Source organism: Athene cunicularia (genome assembly GCF_003259725.1).
Source record: "Athene cunicularia isolate RWA chromosome 2 unlocalized genomic scaffold, athCun1 chr2_part1, whole genome shotgun sequence".
NCBI classification, from domain to species: Eukaryota; Metazoa; Chordata; class Aves; order Strigiformes; family Strigidae; genus Athene; species Athene cunicularia.
The window spans coordinates 19,017,991-19,038,328 of record NW_020799095.1 but is presented as its reverse complement, the minus strand read 5'-3'; the positions used below and the strand labels follow the sequence as shown (position 1 = coordinate 19,038,328).

The 20,338-nt window shown below is 36.8% G+C and overlaps 1 protein-coding gene across 1 annotated transcript in view; it reads left to right on the top strand.

The window, feature by feature from the left end:
* DNAH11 (dynein axonemal heavy chain 11) overlaps positions 1 to 20,338 on the top strand; it is a 129,585-nt gene that overhangs the window by 1,514 nt on the left and 107,733 nt on the right. Inside the window, 13 exon segments of the mRNA XM_026843087.1 lie at positions 1,451 to 1,719; positions 3,428 to 3,574; positions 11,973 to 12,109; positions 12,254 to 12,258; positions 13,508 to 13,830; positions 14,469 to 14,590; positions 14,592 to 14,715; positions 14,796 to 14,965; positions 15,388 to 15,476; positions 15,479 to 15,539; positions 15,541 to 15,607; positions 18,078 to 18,236; positions 19,110 to 19,193. Coding sequence (XP_026698888.1) covers positions 1,451 to 1,719; positions 3,428 to 3,574; positions 11,973 to 12,109; positions 12,254 to 12,258; positions 13,508 to 13,830; positions 14,469 to 14,590; positions 14,592 to 14,715; positions 14,796 to 14,965; positions 15,388 to 15,476; positions 15,479 to 15,539; positions 15,541 to 15,607; positions 18,078 to 18,236; positions 19,110 to 19,193 — 1,757 coding nt within the window.

Genomic DNA, 20,338 nt, shown 5'->3' with positions numbered 1-20,338 from the left:
AAATCTTCTGTCTCTGTTGCAGGCTTAAAGTAGTGTTGAAGTGGTAACTGGGTACAGGGTACTTCACTGTTTTTTTCAGGGGAAAAAAAACTGTGGCGTGAACATCTGTGCACTGCAGGAAACCTCCCTCTGGAAGGATGGGAACTGGATGCTTAGATCTGTGCTTAGATTTGCTTATATTTGTGCTTAGAAGTGCCTAGATTTGCTTGGGAAGGAAACTTGATCTGAAGAAATCAGTTTCCCTTGTCACACAGCACTACACTATCGGATTCTTGTTTATTTTTATTTTGTCAAACATCTGTTATATATGGCAAGGCTCCATTTGCCAGTTCTTTGACTTTGCACCATCTCCTTCCTCATGTGTTTAAGCTGGGCATTAACAGGCTAACATAAAATTTTCATTGAAATTACTCTGAATGCCTAGCAAATTATTGCTGCCTGTTAGAAGGCAAGTATTGATGAATGACAGAGCCTGTGCATTCTGATCTCAGCCCAAAAGAGCAGGTTTTGAAGTGGTGCCAAAAGGTTTGGATGGAGCCATGTATTTCTTAATTTGTAAGATTTGGAGAAAGAGAGGGCAAGAAGTACCTAGGAGTGGTGGCAGTATGAAGTAAAAAAAAATATGGGGAGGGGGTGTGGTGGGGGGAAACAGAATGAAAACTTTGACCAGGAAAAGGTTTCTATTTCCCCCCCCCACCCCTTTCCTACTTGCCAACCCTACTTGCATTACATTAAGTAAAGAAGTTAACATCATGTGTTTGATGTGAATCTGCAATAAATGTAAATTATACCAGTTCTGGATAAACTGATGAAACAAGAAGAGCAGAAAACAACCTATAGTCCCATCCTCATCACTGGCCCCCTACCCCACCTTGTTACATCCGGACCATGTTATATCCATGGATACTGGTTCTCTCTTTCAGGTTATTTGTGTCACTGTACAAAATTATACACTAGGTATGCATGTGTTCTAGGTTTGATTCTGGGTTTGGGGGAAGCCTTCTTCCACTAATTTACTAAATGAAAAAAGCTAGAAGCACTTGTCTTGGCACTTGTGTATGTGCTAGCACAATATATGCTACATGAGAATTAGTACCCAAAGGCTATGGAGGTGTCATGGCAAACAGGTGAATAAATTTCCAATATCACTTTTATGGGGCAGAAAAGATCCCTTTAATCTATTATTCTCTGGATATTCACTGTACAAAAGATGATGCATAAGGGCATGTCTAGCTGGAGGGGTTTATAACAGGTTGAACATACTTTGGGAGCATCGCAAAAGTGAGAGTTGTGTTATGAGGTAATTGACAAACTAGAATAGTTAAAAAAAAATTTAAAAATTATACATATTTTTTGTGTTGATATATAAAGTGGATATTAACTTTATGACTGATATCATTACTACATTTTTAAAAAGTTATCTTTTAAAAAATGTTTTTTTCAGCTGTACATTTATTTGCAGTCTAGTCTAGGTTGTATCTTTCACCAGAAGATCTTTTTAAAGGAGAAACTGAAGAAGCAGTGGAGCATGTGAAAATAGCTAAAACTACCTTAAAAAACTTTAAGGATTCATTCTGTAGTCACAGAAACAGATTGGAGAGTTTCTTTGCCTGTGGCAAGGAATTTAAACCATGAGATTTCATATCTGATATGTTGGTTTCCAGATTTGATATGTTCCTCAACCACTTACTGAAGATTGAGGTATTCCTTACCATCTATGTTGTTGGATAAATATAGTATCTGAGAAATACGGGCTATTTTCAGTTATACAGACAGCAAGACTCAGGTTTCTAGTATGCAGAATGCAAAATTACAGTGCATAGCAGGAATTAGGAGTGTTGAATGGGATACAAATATTCCTTACTGTGCAAGGAGCAAACTAGTATTAGCAGTAAAAAAAAATGACAAAGGTGTTTTCTAAATCCAGCCCTTCCCAGGGTTTTGAAATTTGCTTGAGTAAAGTGCTACTCTTCATATGCAGCCCATGGCTGGGACTTTCTCCTGGGCATGGTACCTGCTTCTGTTTTTCTCCAAGAACTGAGGAGGAGTCATTTGTTTATAGCTATTAAAAATGTGGTGTTTTGCGCTAGTTCTTGGATGAGACAGAATAATCTTCACCTCCCCTTTTAAATCTGTGCCAACAGACAAGGGAAGATGAAAAATCTGAGGTCAGGAAAGGAGTGTAGCATATTTTTCTAATATTGTGGTTAGGGTAGCTGTGTAGGATTGGAGCAGTCATAGCTTCTGGTTCCTGCTCCTGGGGCCTTTTTTTATGGTTTCCTGAGCCTGGAAGCAGTTGCAGTAGGAATCTAGGCTGGCTGCTGCTGAGGGTGCCCTTCTGGAAAGCAGGCAATTCAGTTTTGAGATCTGAGCTGCAAAATTATGTACTTTAGCTCTGCAGTTATCTAGACAGTGTGCCTCTCCATCCCAGGCCTTTAAAATACTATCAGAGTCAGAAATCAAGTCTTGCAGTGTCTGACAGTGCCAACCAGAGTGATCTCTGAAAGGGATTTGGGGTGAATGCATTGGCTCATAGCTGTCAACTGACAGGCCGGGGAGTAGTTGTAGGAGCAGCGTTTTGTGCTAGCAGTTTTGCAAGTGTGGCTGCTTGTGCCCATCATGGGCATCACGTATGGCTGCAGCACATGAACTAACTCTTGCTGACAGTCTCGGTTCTTGACAATCAAAGGGGCCCATGGAGAGCCCTGCCCTGTGCAAGCATGTCCCTTCAGGGTGAGGGGGCAGCTGAGTGAAGTCTTTGTAGATCAGAATACTGAGCCTAGGGGTCTGCAGTCCACCAGGAGTCTGCCTGGAGAACCCACGACTGGTTTGCTCCTAGAGAGAATAGGTGTTGCATATTTCTAAACAGACTAGCAACCAGTTATTTTCATCCCTTTGGGGCATAAAACAATTACTTCATTCAAGTGAAATCGGAGACCATAGAAATTAATTTGGCACATGTTACAAAGGAGGTTAAAGTGGGTTCAATTTTACTCCTTTGAGAAAGATTTATGTTTCATTTTCATAGCAACATTTTGTGTTATGATAATAAATCGTGTTTATACATGAAAGTATATGTTTAGTAGTGCTTGCTCTTTTTTGTCTAGGCCTTTTTTAACTGCATCTGATAAAATTAAAATGGAGTTAAATTTGTATGTTCTATGAGACAATTCATTTCCACTTGTGTTTTAATCCTGTGACTCAACCAGGATAAAGCCCTGTTGGAATTACCTGTTGCTCCTCCACCTTTTTTTTTTCATATTAATTATTTAAGATGGCACAGATTTTAACTTCTCATTCTTCCAGACGAGAGGAGGTCAGATGAGACAAAAACCATCTCAAACATGAGGTTTGTTACTGTTTTTAGTAGAGGCATACCATTAATTAATTTTTATTTATTTGGTCAAAGAAATTTATTAACATATAGGAATTTCAAAAGCTGAAAAAGCTAGAGTTTGGTGGAATCAAAGGGAAAATTTTAAGCGAGCAGGTCTGCAAAATGAATGTAGAGTTTCTGGAAAGCTGTGAAGTTTTCAGAAAGAGAATGTATGATCCTTCAGGTTGTAGTAACGTGGTAATATTGCACCCTGCACATAGGCATTTGTGCTATTATTTCCTCGGTTATTTAAAAGTATCTGCAAACTTGGAGGTTGTGACGCTGGGAATTTTATAGTTCTGAATGGAACTAGGCATGCGATGGGCTTCCAACACAGCTTGGTGCAGTGTCTACCACTTCTTTAAACCAGAAATTAGTTTTCTTAAGAAAAGATTTCTGGATGCTTTCTCCTGATCAGATGGCTGAATTATTTAGAAGGGCCACATGTGGAGAAGCATTCATATGGCTCTTGCCAAAGAATTTATGAAACAAAATTCCCCACCAACATTGCCCAAAATTAAAAAAAAAAAAAAAAAAAATTATTGACATACAGATTACAGAATTGATAGTAAGTTCTATAAGCATTTTTTTCCTAAATGTTAGGACTTAATTTATACAGTTCTGGTGTAAATAATAAATCAGTTGATTCTACTTGAAAGATAGAGAAGGTTTTTAAATGTTGATATATAAGTAATGTCTTGTAATATTAGCTGAAGTAATTCCTAGCACTGTGCTCACTAACAGTCATGGTATATGTATCTGATAAAACAGAATGTTTATTACTGTTTTTTTCATAGATGCTTTTTTTTTTCTTTTTCAGGATTTTGCTGTTAATTCATAGCTATAAGTATCAGTAAGCTTGGAAAATAGTGTTTTCTGAAGGAGTCCACTTAATCCATTTTTAACATAAATGCAAATACCCTATCATGTTATGTAGTTGGCTTTGCTGCCTGCTGGCTAGAGCACTCGGCTGCCTTCAGAGCGGGCTCTGGTCCCAGCGCAGAGGATGCTTTCAGCGTTGGCACTGGGCAGACCCGTGCAGGGAAGAGAGTAGAGCCCCAGCAGCTGGGCTGCTCTGGCTAGCAGGACAGCAGCCAAATTCCCTCTCTTCTCCTTCCTTTTTACCCTGTGGCTTTGTAGGGCAGGGCACCATCTTTGAGAGTGGGCAGGTATTGATTAAATTCCTCTTGAAGTGGGGAGGCTGGTGAATCCAGGTCTGCCCTGTCGCAGGTGTGTGCCTCAGCCAGGGGAGGTAAGGCAGCAGCAGGGTGCCCCAGCACCAGCTGCAGATTTAATGGGTGCCCTGTGATGACTCTGCTGTCCTGATCCAAAAGATCACCATCACAAGCGGGATTCAATCACCCTAAATAATCTACATTTAAAAATATACTTTTTCTAATCTGTTTGCTGACTGAACTTCATTTAAATTCAATTCTTCTTTATTGGATGACCAATTTTTAATTTTATTTTTTTTTTACACTTACACCCACCCACTCCACCCCCCAAAATCCTTAGGCCAGCTGATTTTCCTTAGCTTTTTCCCCTGCCACTTCCCTGTGCTGCTGACACCTGTGTACCCACAAGTACTGGGTATGCACAGATGCAGACAATTAGGAGGTGGGCTCAGCCTCCCTGGGATGTAAGCTCTGCTGGCCTTCAGGAGCTTGGACTTGCTGTGTGATGGTTTTGGCAGTGTATTAAGAAGAGAGCACTACGTGTTCATGTTTGGTGTAAGGTGCTCTTTAACAGGCAAAGTTTCTGAAACAGACCCAGATCTTGAAGTTGTTATTATTAAAATAATATATATTAATAATAATTTAATCATTAGCAGAATATAGAAATCTACTGTTCTGTTAGATATGGTAGGAAATACATTCTGTGTGGATGCACAGATTTTTCTTGCAAATATGTGGTTTAATCTAGGTAATTAAAAACCCAGTGGAATGGTCATAAATCAGATTTGAACAAGTTTAATTCATGCAGAAGCCTTGTAAATTGTTAATGTCTTTGGAGTAAAATCCTGGTACTTCTTTAAAATCCATAGCAAAGCTTCCAGTGTCTTAAGGTCAGGACTCACTATACTGTACTTCTAAATTTCAGTGCTCCTGATAAAATCTCTTACTATTCACACTAAATTCCTGTTAATCCCTGCACAAAGCTGTAGAGCAGCCTCAGGAAGAGACCTACTGCTGCATTATCTTTTTTTTTTCCTTTCCTCCTTTTGAGGCATCAGAATACTCTGAAGCATCCTTGTCTGTATGTAGTTTGCCTTGTTTTGCCTTTACCTCTGAGAAGTTTTGCCTGCATATTCAGTATAAAAATTTGCATGGTGATGAGATGCTTGAATAACAGTTTTAAGCTGCTAGTTGAAGTACAGTAATTACTGTATTTGGCCAGATGTAGATTGTAAAATGGTTTGAGCTGATCCATTTTTGAGGCAGTGAGTCCTTCCTTAGGGACTTGACTGACTTAGGGCAAAAGCAACCTTTATAGCACACTTCTGAACAATTGTTATGTATTGTAAGCTTGTTGACTTTCCAGCTTATTGCCAAGTAAAGCATAGTCAATGAGTATTAGTTTTCCAGTTTGAGCTGCTCTTACTCATGTATGCAGGCTTAGTGTTGACAGAGTAAGTACAAGTGGACTTCCAAGCACCAATTACTGTGCTGGTTTTACTGTCAATGCTGAAATATTTTTCTCCAGGTTCTTTAGAAACTTTGCCTTTAAGTTTGACAATACTATTCAGGAGCTTTATCAAACAATAGCTGTCATAGCTAATTTGTTTGTCAAAAGCTTCAGGGTTCCTGCTGTTCAGTGTATGATATATGAATAGCGTCCACATATTTCCAAAGGTAAGTTTTACATGCTTCTGAGTAGGTAACGTGCAGAATGTGTTTGGTTAATATGGGGATGGAAATGCCTGAAATCCAGAACAGAGAAATAGTCTGGTTTGTGGCGTGACAGGGGTTCTAACCCCCATGAGGACCAAAGGATGCTCAGCTCTCAGGGCACAAATGTGGGCTTCTCAGGGTGATTGTTTTAAATGGAGTCCTGATGTGTTAAATATATATAAAAAATACATATATATATATATAAAAATACAGATCACACCCACTCACAGAACTAAATCTGAATTTCTTTATTCACTAGAAGTGCATGTAGTTCATCCTATTGTGTTTTGGGTATATATTTGTGGGTTTGTGCAGTGTTTTTAAAAAGAAACAAAAAACATATTAGTTGAGGGGGGAAGGGCTTAGAAAAGAAGAAGATTGTTAAATAAACAAGTTAATTTAACGTGCTTTTCCAAAGATGCTGGATTTTATTTAAATGCCCACCTTGGATACTGGTACATCTATTTTTTATTTATTTTTCTAGTGGTTTGCATCAGGAAAGAGATGCAGCCAAGCTGTAAAGAAAAAAATAAGATTTTTCTCAGAGGTGTTCAACATTTAACATATTTAACAAAGGAACAAGTGTAGCTTTATGTGTACATGTTGCTGTTTGTGTTGCTGACAGGTCAAAGCAGAAGGTGTGGGAGATCTCCCTTTAGAGCCAACATCAACATGCACCTGTATCTTCTGCTCTGGTATTATTTTTCCAAAAATCCTTGTCTGTGAACATGGTTAATTATCTTGAGTATTAAGAAAGCACAGCTGTGCTATAGAAAATGATTGTTGTTCTGTTGCCTAAATACATGTGCTAGCTGCAGATTCTTAAGATATTCTAATTTAATGTAACAATGAGTCAGAGTCAAAAGATAATGTTTACTTAGTGAGTTGACTTCAAGTATTTGAGTAGCTGAAATTTGATGCTTACAATATCCTATTTAATAATATCCAGAGATAATTGTAAAAATTTGTTGAGAAATTCTTTGTTTAACTCAGGGGTTAACAGGATGAAACAGCATAAATGTAAGGAGTAGTATTACCTGGCACAGATGGCTATCCTTCTTATCAAGCTTACTAAACAAAATATTGTAGTAATTTGCTTTCCTTGAATGTCTATATCACTAGTACACACATGTATTGATCTTTCACTGGTACACACATGCATGGATCTTACATTGTTATTTTAAAATAATCTGTATTGCTAAGCAAGTGCTTCAGTTGTTAACTCCGTTTCTATAAAAAAAAAAACACAACAAAAGCAACAAAAAACCCCAAACCATCACAACGGTAGATAATTTTGATTATAGTTCATCAGTTAAAATAGTACTGAAAAGCCTGAAATACAAAAATTTCAGAAGTTTGTTCAGTGACAGACATGAGCTATGTGTTTAGCACAACCATACGCTGCCCATTAGCTTTTCTTCCCATTGGAAATACATGCATTTTATACAGTTTGGGTTTGTTGGTTTTTTTTTTTCTTAACATTACATTCTAACATTGAATGAAGATGATTATACTCAATTTAAAGGCAAAACCCTGGATCAGGACAAACATCTTGTCTCAGTTCTTTTTGTAGGATTTCATGACTGTTCAGGTTTAGAATTCAAGGTCAGTATCCATACACATGAAACTATTCTTCATTTATTATTAGAAAAAGTTTTGTGCGTTGCTTAAATTATACTTTACATCTAGGTAAGCTATTTGTGAATTGAATGCCTTGAAATACTAACATGTATTTCAGCTGCAGAATCAAACTGAGTTCTTTCTGTTCTCATTTTAATGATGTTCTGAATACAGGTCCTTTCCAGTAGTTAGTAAGGCCAGATCTAAAATGTAATTCAAAGAAACAGAGAGATTCCCCGCTCACTGGCATTCTGTATTTGCATTTGACTGTACAAAGTATGGAGGATCTCATGGATGGCAGATGCATCCAGGCTCTCCATCTAGTGTAGCATATAGTTAGTCTGGGTAGTGGGAGTGTGTTTCTGCAGTAGTACGTATTATTCTTAAACAAAATGTAAAATGTTAAGATAAGGAACAAGTGGTTAGAAACAGTTCTTCAAAATACAATTTAGGAGTTGTCCTATGTAGACCTGAGTAAGTGATGTCATGTTATTAAGAAAGAGGTAAGCATGCAAGATTTTCAAATGGGTGATTGTTCTGAAAGCCACAAGGAGAAATCTCACATTTTAATCACCTTTGATGAGGACTCCAATGGAGTATTGTGCCCAGGTATAAGCCTTACATTTCAGAAAAGGTCATCTGTTCGTGGTTATTGAGGCTGAAGAAGAAAAGACAGAGAACAGACATAAATCTTCATATACATTAAAGACTTCTGAATACAGGAAGTAAGTAGTCTGTTTTCTACATCCCGAACATAATGAACTTAATTTAAAGTGCAGAAGGTTCAAGTCTGATGACTGGGAAAACTATTTTATGTCAAGCATAATGAATCACTAGAATAAATTGCTAGGGGAGGTGACAGTCTCTTCATTATTGAAAAATCTTTTAAGGAGGACTAGAAAAATGTCTCTTGGAAATGTCATAGGTAAAGCAGACCTTGTCTTAGGGCAGGAACACAGACTAATTACTCCTGAAGTCCCTTTTAGACATACATATCTATGATATTGTATACATCACACTGAAACTGTGTCAAAGTATTGCAAATCAGTAATAATTAATACTTAACTACAAATTTTGAGTAAATGAATGTTCCTTAGTGTATCACTTTTGGCATTGTTAGCAGTTAAATATCTTGTATTTAATGCTGACATTTTCCCTGTTTCTTTCCAAGCATTTTCTCACTGAATTCAGATAATACATACAGTATTAAATCTGCTCTTTCAAAAGGCAGATAAGTTGTCTTAACTTTAAACGTAGCTAGAAGAACGGAAGATGGCTTTTTAGAGAAGTGACTTCTGCTTGCCTCTTTGGTAATTTTTTACAGCAGTAGGCTTTCCTCCCCCCCAAAAAAAAAAAACAACAAAACAAAAAAACAACAAACATGTTAACATACAATTAAGATTTTGTGTGAGACACTGGAGGAAGAGCCTAGTGACTTATGAGAGAGAATGTATCTGGAAAAGGGAGAGAAAACATGGGTTAGAGAAGTGCAGTGTAGGATTTAGAAAGTATCTAGAGTGTGCGGTATATGCCTGGATCTGGAGATCCTAGTTCCATACTTTGTAGGATCTAAACTAACCTGACATTCTTTAGGATTCTAGAATTCATCTGTTTAGCACAATTTAAGAGCATATTTGGAAATATGTGCTCTGTTTATCACCACATGGCATATACCAACAGTATAGCTTGGTAGAGTTCCAATCCTTCTACTTCAGAAGCATTTTGTATGAGATTTCAATTCGAGAGTATTACAGAAGAACTCTAGTGCTTACTTTGCTGTTCATTTTCTTTTTTAGCTTTTAACCATCTTTGGAAGCTTTCTTTAAAAAACTGTCATCAGGGAGATATTTAGCCCAAATTACAATATTTTATTGGAAGTGTTTGAAGAACTGTATAACTGCAGATGTATACATGATGAACACATTAAAAAGGTATTGCACAGTGCAGAAATCAAAGATTATTGTTGGTTCATAATGGCTTAATTTCTATTCTGATAAGCAGGTGGAAGACAGGAATGAAATAATTTTTTAAAAATGTGCCAGTTACTTCAGAGAATGAAACTTAAATGGTCCAAAGAACTGAAGGAGCGAATACAGACATTTTGGTCCTACTTGTCATGTCTGCCTCACCCTTAATAAGTGTTTGTAGTCACTGATTAAGTAGCAAGTTAACAAAAAGGCATCACTAATCACTGAAAAGTGTGATCTGTATCATATGGTCCCTTACCCAAGTGAATTTATACATCCGTGTTGTACATGTGTACAGTTCAAGTTTTGTGGTATGTTTTGGAAACTTCCTGTTTCTGCAGTGAAGTGCACTTGGTAGTACTCTCCAAACTGCATTTTAAGAAGAGATTTGCTTGAGGATTTTTTTGGATGAGTCAGTAACTAACAAACCCAGGAATTTTGCTGCTTTAGGACAACACTAAGGTATCTAATGTAAGCTGTATTATTGCTCTATAGTGACAACAAAGATACCTATGTGGGACCTAGACATCCAAATAATTTGAAAATTATGCCCTGTCTCTCCCTCCTTTCCTGACCCTTCAGTAAATGTGCTTTTAGGTGATAGCATAAAGGATGGAAAGCTGCTGTAGGAGAATTAGACCCACCTGAATTAAATTATTGAGTAACAGCCATTCCAACTGTTGACCACTGACATAGCTACTAAGAGACAGTGGGGCATATCCTAATTTTTTTTCCTGGAATTTTTTTGTTCCAAGTATTCTTACTTCTTGGTTTATGCATCTTTTCCCATCTGGTTCAATTCAGTGAGGCTATGGCTAGCTTAGAAATGGTCATCATACATAGAATTTCATCTAAAAATAAATGATGTGGGAAACTAAAACTTTTCACCATAATTTGGTTGTGAGTTGCTATCATTAAATGAAAATAACTGATTAGGTGTGGGTTTGTTTCCTTGCAGTGTCTTAGAAAGCCCAGAGGCTGCTTTTATTTCTCAGAAATATGTGGAAATATTGGACTTCCTTGACCAATATGAAGATCATACCTATTGTGAATGAAAAGTTCAGGTGGATTAAATTTGCCAATTTAGTTTAGACCAACCTCTAATTAAGTGTAACCCTCAAAATGGCCTCCTGAGTGTGAATTTTTTACTGTATCCGATCTTTTTCCTTGACTTCATAAAATGACAGTAATATTCTGGGGTATGAGCAAATCTTAAAATCTTACATCTTACTTATTTTGTTGTCTTTGTTTTCCAATTGGGAGATCTAGTTACCCTATACTTGCTTACGGGACAATTCTTAATTTAAACTGTAAAGAAGGTCATTAAAATAGTAAATCATTTCCCCAGAGACACATGGAGGAATATAATAAAGACAGCTCTTACCCTGTAAGATGCAATGGTTCCTTAAGTTATCAAGCTTCAAAAAGCTCTTAAATTGCTAAATACTAATTAAAAGATGTCTCCTGCAATGCCTTTGTATCTGGGATTAAATACAAAGTAAACAAAAAGTCACTGTGGTGAGGCTTCTAAAAGAAACGGTTTAGCTTATATTTATCCTTTCATTCTTCTAGTTAGTGGCTTTATTGAGAGAGGTGAAATACCTCTTGATGTTGAAACAACCCAGCATTCCAAATTCTGCTTTAGCATAGAATTTTCTTTTTCTATGAGAAAAGAAACAATTTTGCAAAGGTTTGTGATGGTGGGATATGTCAGCAGTGTGGTCTGTTTTTTCTTTTGTCTTCCCCTCATCCGTTGCAACTTGTGTGTGAGTGTGCACATGGCTCTAACTAACCCATTGAAAGGAAATCTTTGCATCTTTGTCTAACAGAGTCCAACCCACAGCTTAGGCTTCAGCTTGCAATGTTGGCCACAGCTGATCATTAGATACTTGCAGGCACTGACAGTGTGGATCTTCCAGGCTGTGGATCCAGTTGCCTTCCTGTAGCTTACCTTCTACCTGGCAGCATGTTCTGTTTTGAGACTTCCAAGGTCTGTTTAGTTTCCCTTTCATGATCTGTAGAGCTCCCTCAAATAGCTGTTCTGCCCAGCAAGGTGCATAATATCACGTGTGGGACATCAGAGAGATTTCATCCTGTGTGTGTCTTTCCCATGAACAGTGTATTGGAAATCTTGAACTTGTCATTTGGCTGTACAACAGACTAATGCAGCCTACTCTGGAGGTGGAATATCCTCTGATTGTAAAGGAGCTGAGAACTATTGACCAGCTAAAAGAAGCGGAGGAAATATGCACGTGGTAGGCGACAACCCACTGGGACTGCATCAAACAAGCGAAAATGTCAGTGTGTGATTTGGAGCTGAGAGTTCAGCAATCAAAGGGCAATATTAGATCAATCCAGGGAATTATGAATGCTTGGATGGAACATGCCCTCTTTTTCAGGAAAGGTAAAAAAGAAGCTGTCTTATACCTGGATAAGAAAGGCTTGCTAAAATATACAAAATGCTGCAAGGTGTAGCTACCAGATCCATCATTTTGTTGAGATAACAGCCAAGTGAGCTGTATTTTGATGTGATATGGGTGCTAAATATTTGGCTATTAATACTTTTGTTCAATTATTTGTGTAATTGCACCGACTTCATAAAAGTTCTTTAAGACTGATGATTGCAGACAAATAGGGAAAAGATAGAATAATTTTGGGCAACGTTTGAAAAGAGCATTAGTACTTTTAAAAGTTGGTAAATTGGGAATGACTGGCAAGCTGCAGTCATGACAGTGCTGTGGTCTCATTTTTGTAACTGAGCTGTGCTGTTACTGTGATCCCCACAGGTAAAGTAATTTCTGCAGCTGAAGAAATTGTCCAGAAACACGTTCTTGCACTAGATTTATTGTGAAATAATTTTGATTGGAAACGTGGATATTCCTTCCTTATATGTGTAATTAACAGATAATTCACCAGTGTACTTATGAATGCTAAAACAAATTATAATATCCTTAAATGTGAACCACTGCATTACATGACTAAGGTGATATGTAGTACAGTGACTGAGTCAGAGAACTTAACTTGAATAAGACGTGAATGCAGAAGCAAGGGTTTTTTGTCTCTGTCCCACTTTTGCTATTTTTTTGAGGGACCTGCTTCTCTGTCTTTTGCAAGAATTTTTTTTCGGTCTGTTATCAACATTAATCTTAGCACTACTATCTGGAGTACCTTTTAGTTCCATTTCAGATCTAATTTTACTTGTATTATTGCCATTATACTATTGATATTTATTTTAAAAGATCAAAAGAAAAGTCTCTTTTTAACATTTAGTTAAATATAACAAGGGTCAATACTGCAGTGTGAGCAAACATGCAGAAATATTCTTACAAAATATGGATACTCCATCAAAGTTGCTGTATTATGTAAGTTTTCTACCACCATGTAGTCTTTTCAATGCAGGGATACCTGCACTCTTGCACTGAGTTTAGCCAGTGTGAATGCAATTCCAGAGAGGTTCAGGAGTCTCCTGCACTGACCAAAATACAGTCCAGGAGCACACGATACAAAAAATATTTGAGAATGTTATTTTGTGATATACATCGATTATATCAAATAATACTGAAAAAAGGAGGTGTATTGAATGAAGATATACATTAGCAAACCCATATATTAAAGTACTTTTCAATTGTTTTTTTCTTTACTTGCTTATTTAGGGAAACTTAAAGTAGATTCTTCCTCAGCCTCTTGGGAGATTTATGTAGAGTACATTGATGATGTGGCGGCCAATGGTTCATATAACACCATAATGCATTGTTTAGATTTCTTTTTGAAAAATACAGAAGTAAGTTTGAAGCCAGCTCCACTTTTTCAAGCACAAATGATCCTTAATGGCCCAGAGATTCAGTTTAGACCTTCTCTAGTTAAAGACGCTGGTGATGGCTGTTATGACTTATCAGGTAAACTCCTGGATGATGTTTTCCAAATGTCTGCCCAGTTGAAAACGGTAGCAGCACACCTGGGATCAGAACACTACCAGGTCCAGCTTCTCCTTTTGTGTTTGGAAATAATGAATCCAATTAATTGTAAGATGCAAGAAGTTTATTTTTAGTTGCAAACTCATTTAATAACATCTGTCTTCAAATCCTGAGCCTCATCTGTTCTCTGAGTGAAGCAGTTTATAGAGGCATAGTCCCATTCATTTCCAAAGGCTTACTCATGCTTTCATCCACTTCTGCAGCTGTGAGCAGCAGAATGAAGTCGTCCATTTTATGCAAAGCTAATTTAGATTAGCTGAATATTTATCTCTTGGTTGCTGTGCTGTGAGCTTCCACCTTGGGTGCCATGTTGAAATCTGTAAATTTGCACATAGTGGAAACTTAATCTCTTAGCCAAGTAAGGGATTATCCACTAAACTGATGGTCAGAATTATATATAGTCCATGAAAGGTTCAGCTTTCAAAAACTTATCAAGGATATGTATTCAGTTTGGTTTTATGTGTTCATATAATGAAATTTAACCCCAAAACAGGAACAGCTGAGTGAATTGTAGTTTCTCTTGTTAATATATCTCTGGGGAAAAGGGGTGGAATTCCAGTCTTTCATCTGTGTCTAAATTTAACCAATTGGCATTACAGTCTGACTTACTGAAATAGCAAAACTTTTTTTTGATGCCTAGAATGATATGGACAACATGCTTGATCTGTCTGAAATCAGGCAGGAGATTATGGAGAGAGTGGCAAATGCCACCAACAAAGCCCTGGAGTACAAAAGAAGATCTCTTGCTAGCTCTGTGCCTCTCGGAAGACTGGTCTGAGTTTTTGAAGCAATTCCTTCTCCATGGTCACGGTTTAGCATCCACAAAGATGTCTCTTACTGTTGAAGTCTCTAAACAGTCTCCCACTATTAAACTGTTTAAAGAACAGGCAAGAAAGCAACTTGCTGTTTTGTTGGGAGGAAAATATTGGAAAAGTATATGCATTTATTTCTCTCTCTTTTGCTCTAGATTAACATCTATGAAAATGTTTATGTTTAGACAAGCAACTGTGGAGACTCAAAAACTTTTGAAAGTTAGTTTAAAGTGGATATGAAGCCTTTCAAAATGAGCTTGCTAAACATTATTAAGAAATGGAGCTGGATATTTGAGGAGAATCTCTTGAGATTTGTCATTGTTAGGTAAAATTGAGTACATGTGTGCATGTTTATATGCACTAAAGGAATAACTATAAGCTTGGGGTCTTTTTACATATAATGCTTCAATGAGCTGCATTTGCCAATTTTAATTGTGGGTTGTGGTTTTTTTCCTGAGGTTTTTTTTTAGTGGTATTTGTTGTTTTGTGTTTCTTTTTGTTTTCCAGATATTGTACTTGCATATACTGTTGGGTTAATTCTCAGTAGTAGCACTTGCCATCTCTGGAAGTCAGGCCCAAAATTCGTAAAATAACATAGTAAAACTGTACTGTTTTTGTTTGATTTTATAAATAACTATTTATTTTGTAAAACAGTGTAAGTAATTTCAGCAGGGCTTGCTACATGTTTGTTCACTATAGTAGGGAATGTTTGCTCTGTTTGTCATCATATCTGCCTCTGTTTGGTAGTCTAACTGACTTACGGGAATTTATAAAAGTGACAGATGCTGGTCTCCAAAGAGAGGTGACCAAGGGAGATTATTGTGTGCTGGTAGAAATCACATCCATCTCTTGGCTGTGAAGGAGAGACAGACAACTGCTGATGAACCCTTTGAACTTTTAAGAGTCGGTTGCACTTATAGAAAGCTATGGACAGAAGATGCCAAGCAAATTTAATGCCCAGTTAGAGGTACTGTAGCAAAAGTAATATTTCATGTTTACATGTGTGTGTATGGTCCTAAAATAGCAGTATTAGATCTCAGTGATGTAAAATAATTCCAGCCTGCTTGTTTCTTCTCAACTACCGGCAATAAAACCAGGTAGCTTTTCTTATGTTCTTTAAAAGACTTGTTTTATGTGAATGATGGAAAATCAGTTTAAAAAGAGATCTGTTCATTTTGTTCTGATGAGGTCTGTAGTTATTTTTTGCCTTTTTTTTTAATGACCAAATCATGTTCACATTCATAAGCCTCCTCCCAGAAGCTGAGCCATTTAGAAAAATCTATGGAGTGTTTCCTATGTTGCTTTGCCTTCCTATACACAGCAATAGTTTGGGGCTCTGTTCAAATACGGATACAAAAGCGGGGATTTGATGCCTGTCAGGTGACGTTGTCTTTCAGATGTCCTCAGCCATTTGTTTCTGTACATGTTCTGCCCCACACATGCCCAGTTATAATTATTTTGGGTGGCAAGTGAAATTTGGGAGAATTATCAGAATTAAACAAACCTCGATGGGAAGAATAGGTGGGAAAGCACTTACAGCTGCAGTGGTTCCTACTGACACTAAAAGTAAAGCTTATTAAGCTATGGCTTTAAGATCAGCATCTGCATATGGGAGACCTTTATTTGGTCTATTTTGGTAGGTGCACTACACTTTAAATAGCATTAAATAGAATTGAGTAGAAGTCCAACTAATGTTTTCACCAGATAATCTAATTAAGCAAAATGAAAACTTCTTATCAGCTTCAGTGAGTTTTCCAGTCCACAGTGGAATTTCTATTTTGCTGGCAATCTGGTCCAAACCAGGTTGAGGGGATGACTAGGAAAATAAATGTAGGATTTTTGACATGTACCTTAAACTACTCATTATTTACTCTGAAGTGACTTGGTTTCAGGCTTCTCTTGTACTTTCATCTGACATGACAAAAAAAAACCCTGTCAAGTTGGGGGTTTTTTGTCATCTTGATGGAATTTTTTTATTCCACATGGTTTACTGAATGTTTTTTCTGGAGATCTTGGGGAGATTTGTAGAATGAGTAAACTATTTCAAGGTCAACTTTTATATTTGCAAATGTGTTAAAGCGGCAGGAGTGGAGCTCTCTGTTTTACTGTGTGGAAGATTCCCAACTTATTTTTGAAAGATGTTTTATGTGATTATACGTAAAATAACTGACTTAATTAAGTTCGAATAGTTTATGATTACCAATGATCCATAAAATTAATTATTCTACAGTTGACAAAAATTCTAGCAAAAGCTATGTCACAGAGCATGGCCTGTGGTTAAATAAATCCTCCACGGTGTTTTCTTATTCATAGGCAGGTGTTGGGATATCCTCACAGTTAATATACAAATTTTACTGATATATGTCTGCTGTATGTGATATTTTTTCCTTCAAGATAGTGTTACTCTGCTAAATAGAAATTCCCTGAAAAATGGAATGCTGTTGAGAGTTGTGTCGGTAAAGCACAAAGTAACTCCTCTTCAGGCATTTGAGGTTGCAGTTATAAGAATAAAATGTACTTTACCTGATGTATGTTGAATTCTAGGATCAGTCTTTTGTTAAGTCTGTTTTATGAGAACATGATCAGTGACAGGTTTCATTACCTGTGTTTCATCAGGGGAAGTAGATGGATTTCAGAGAAAGATTTAAAATGGAAGCTCCCTTTCAGTCTGGTACAGAAAATGCATACGCTTGTCAATAAGGTAATGGGGAATCTCAGAAGAACATATTTGCTTGTAATCTTTCAATACTAAATCTCATGATATTTTGATACACATACTAAAAAGTGGATTGGAGTTTTGTTTTGGTTGTTTGGTTTTTTTTTTTTCGGTTTGGGTTTTTTTTGTTTGTTTTGAAGTCTTTTGTTCTTTTTTGTGGGATTTTGTTTTCTTTTGGTTTCTGAGTTGGCTTTGTTTTGTTTTTTCAAGAAGCTGGTATAACTCTAGCACCAGCAAATCTAGGTTTCTCTTGTTTCTCTTCCAATGATGCATGTGCTTACTGATAAAATAAAATTTCAGAATACTTGCTAGTGTTCTTTATTTATGTTCCTTTAAAAAGTCAGCATAATGTGCCCTTGAATGCAGTACTCTAAAGTGGGCTATTTAGTGGATCTTTTCAAAACATTGTGAAGGGACTTTGTTAACATTTATACAACTTAAACCCACTTCTCCTTACTTTAATAAGTTAAAAGATTTATTATAAGAGTATAAATGAACTGTTTTCTACATGACAGTTCTTATGGTTCAAATGTAGAGTCCTCTGTATGCCTTGGGTGCTTTCAGAGACGGTGCAAATGCATCTTTTAACCTCTTTGCAATAATTGTTCCCAGCTTTTCTTATATTGAATCATATATACAGGATCTATAGATTTCGCTGTCAGGTTTAGGTAAGCTAAATATACTCTGTAATGATAATTTGAGTGCTCTTTTCCTCTTCAAGGTAAATCAAGAGCTTGAGATGCTGGAAAAAGAAATGCCACTAATGCAGGAATCTGCAAAACTATTTGAAGTACATATGTCAGAGTAGAAGCAAATGAAACAATGTCAAAATGAAGTACAGTTGCTCAAGAAAGTTTGGGATATCAGTGCTTATATTAATGTAAGATTTTTTAAAAAAATAATTATACAGTTAGAATATATTTTGGTTATACTTTTAATTTGATCCTGTAAGTGTTATAATTTTGATTTTTTTTTTTTTTTTTAATTTAAAATACTGAAGATGTTCATATTCCTTTTGGTTTTGAAATTATAGTTGCTATGTTTTAGGTTACTGAGAGTAAAAATACCTCTGTTCTAAAATTAATGAATTTCAAGGTAATCCCAAAACAAAACAAACTTTTTTGAACTTTTTTTAATACCAGTAAGTTGCTTGAATAATTAAAATCACTGAGTAAAAATTCAAAAAGCCAGAAAATTCCACTTTAGAGCTGAGGATTGTACATTAGAAAGCTGTATAAGGCTAGAAGCAGGAGTCCAGAAAAGTCAGTGTACAGACCCGTATGGGAAATCAATCAGCCTTGTAAAATTCTGTTTCTCTCAAGAAGTTGTTTTTCATAGGGAAGTTAAAAAAATATGTACTAGATTTTTCTTTCCATAATTTTGTGCACAGCATTTGTATTTCCAGGAGAGACATGTAAGGCAGTTTTCCCCCATATTTCCCAGGTGCACCTGTATGTTGTCAGTGGATATAGGTGTCTGTTTAATATCACAGAATAGTATGTATGTATGTATGTATGTATGTATGTATACCTATCAGATACTGAAGTATGAATGCTTGGCTTTTGAGTTGAATTTTGAGAAGATGGATTATTTTTGTGTGCTTTCTAGATAGTGGTGGTGTAAGGTTAGAAAAAAATAAAGTCCAGGAGCTATTGCTGTGTGGTGGGTTTTCCCCTGCATCCATTTATCTATGTAGCAGAAGCTTGTCTTTACCAAATGTTGTTGATGCTTTTATCTGTACCTTCTGATTCAGAGCAGCATTGATGTTTGGACTAAAACCTACTGGAGACAGATTAATGTGGAACAGATGGATGTGCAGCTCAGAAGGTTTGCCAAGGCAGGTTCCATAGCTGTCTCTTTCTGCAATTTAGCTGTCTCGGTTCCACCCCTTCCTCACTCTTCCCACCCACTTTGATGTTTCAGTGGATTTGTTACTCGTCCAAACTGAATGTTCTGAAGCATGCTTTGTTTAGGGAGTTTTCCTTTAAAACTTTATTCTTCTGGATGAATTTCCATTCCCTGTGGAAGTACATGGTAAAACTGTGCTGCCACTTCTCTGAGTTGAGGCAGTGTGTGAAAGAATAAAGAGGGTGGGGGTTTATGACAGGCCCCAGCAGATGAAAGTCATTATCTTTAGTGGCAGATGAAATTTGCAGAGGTTTATCATAGCTCCAGAGTGTTGGGTTTTGCAGCAAAGGTGCTCATATTTAAAGGGAGGACACTTTCTTTGAAGTATTCGCGGTGTTTGTTGACAATAGCCCTGCAGAAGATAGTTCCAATGAGAAAAGGAAATTATGAAGCAAAAATAGCATCGAAGTCCCCCAGACCATTTGCAGACGCTAGAGGTAATAGTTGTGCTTCAAAGACAGTATAGTTGTTAAGTATGGAAGGAAGAAAGTCTTCAATCTAATGGGTATAAAGTTTCTTCTTTACACAGTTGTTTTGTTCTGGAATAAGTAAGTTTAATTGCATGCCCAATCAGTAGTGCTTTAAGAGAAGAATCAGACTTCACAACAGATTTCTTGGCTTAAATTGCTTCAGAATTATGGACTCCACCTAGCCAGTTCTGATGCTGGGGGTTATCGTGCTGTGATAGGGGTGGTAAAAGCAAGGAGAAGGTTGAGATAACACCCTTCTGCTTTTGCTTTCACTGTGGCACATATGCCAGGACCTGGAACAGAGAAGATGCTAATCACTGACTGTGAGCTGATCGCTTGTGTCATGTTCATCATGCTCCAGTGTGCATATGAGTCTCCCTCACCCCTCTGAATGGTGGTTTTGAATGTATTAAATTTATGGATACTTTTATCTACAGTGAAATAATAAGAAAGTTAGACTTAAGTTATCAGGTCTGTGGTAAAGTAAATGGCTCTGATCCAACTGGAATCATAAAATGTGTAAATGCAGTGTTAATATAGTTCCATTACTTTAAGTGACATGCTGGAAAGTACATTTCCAGAGTCTTTGCTTTATCTGCCACAT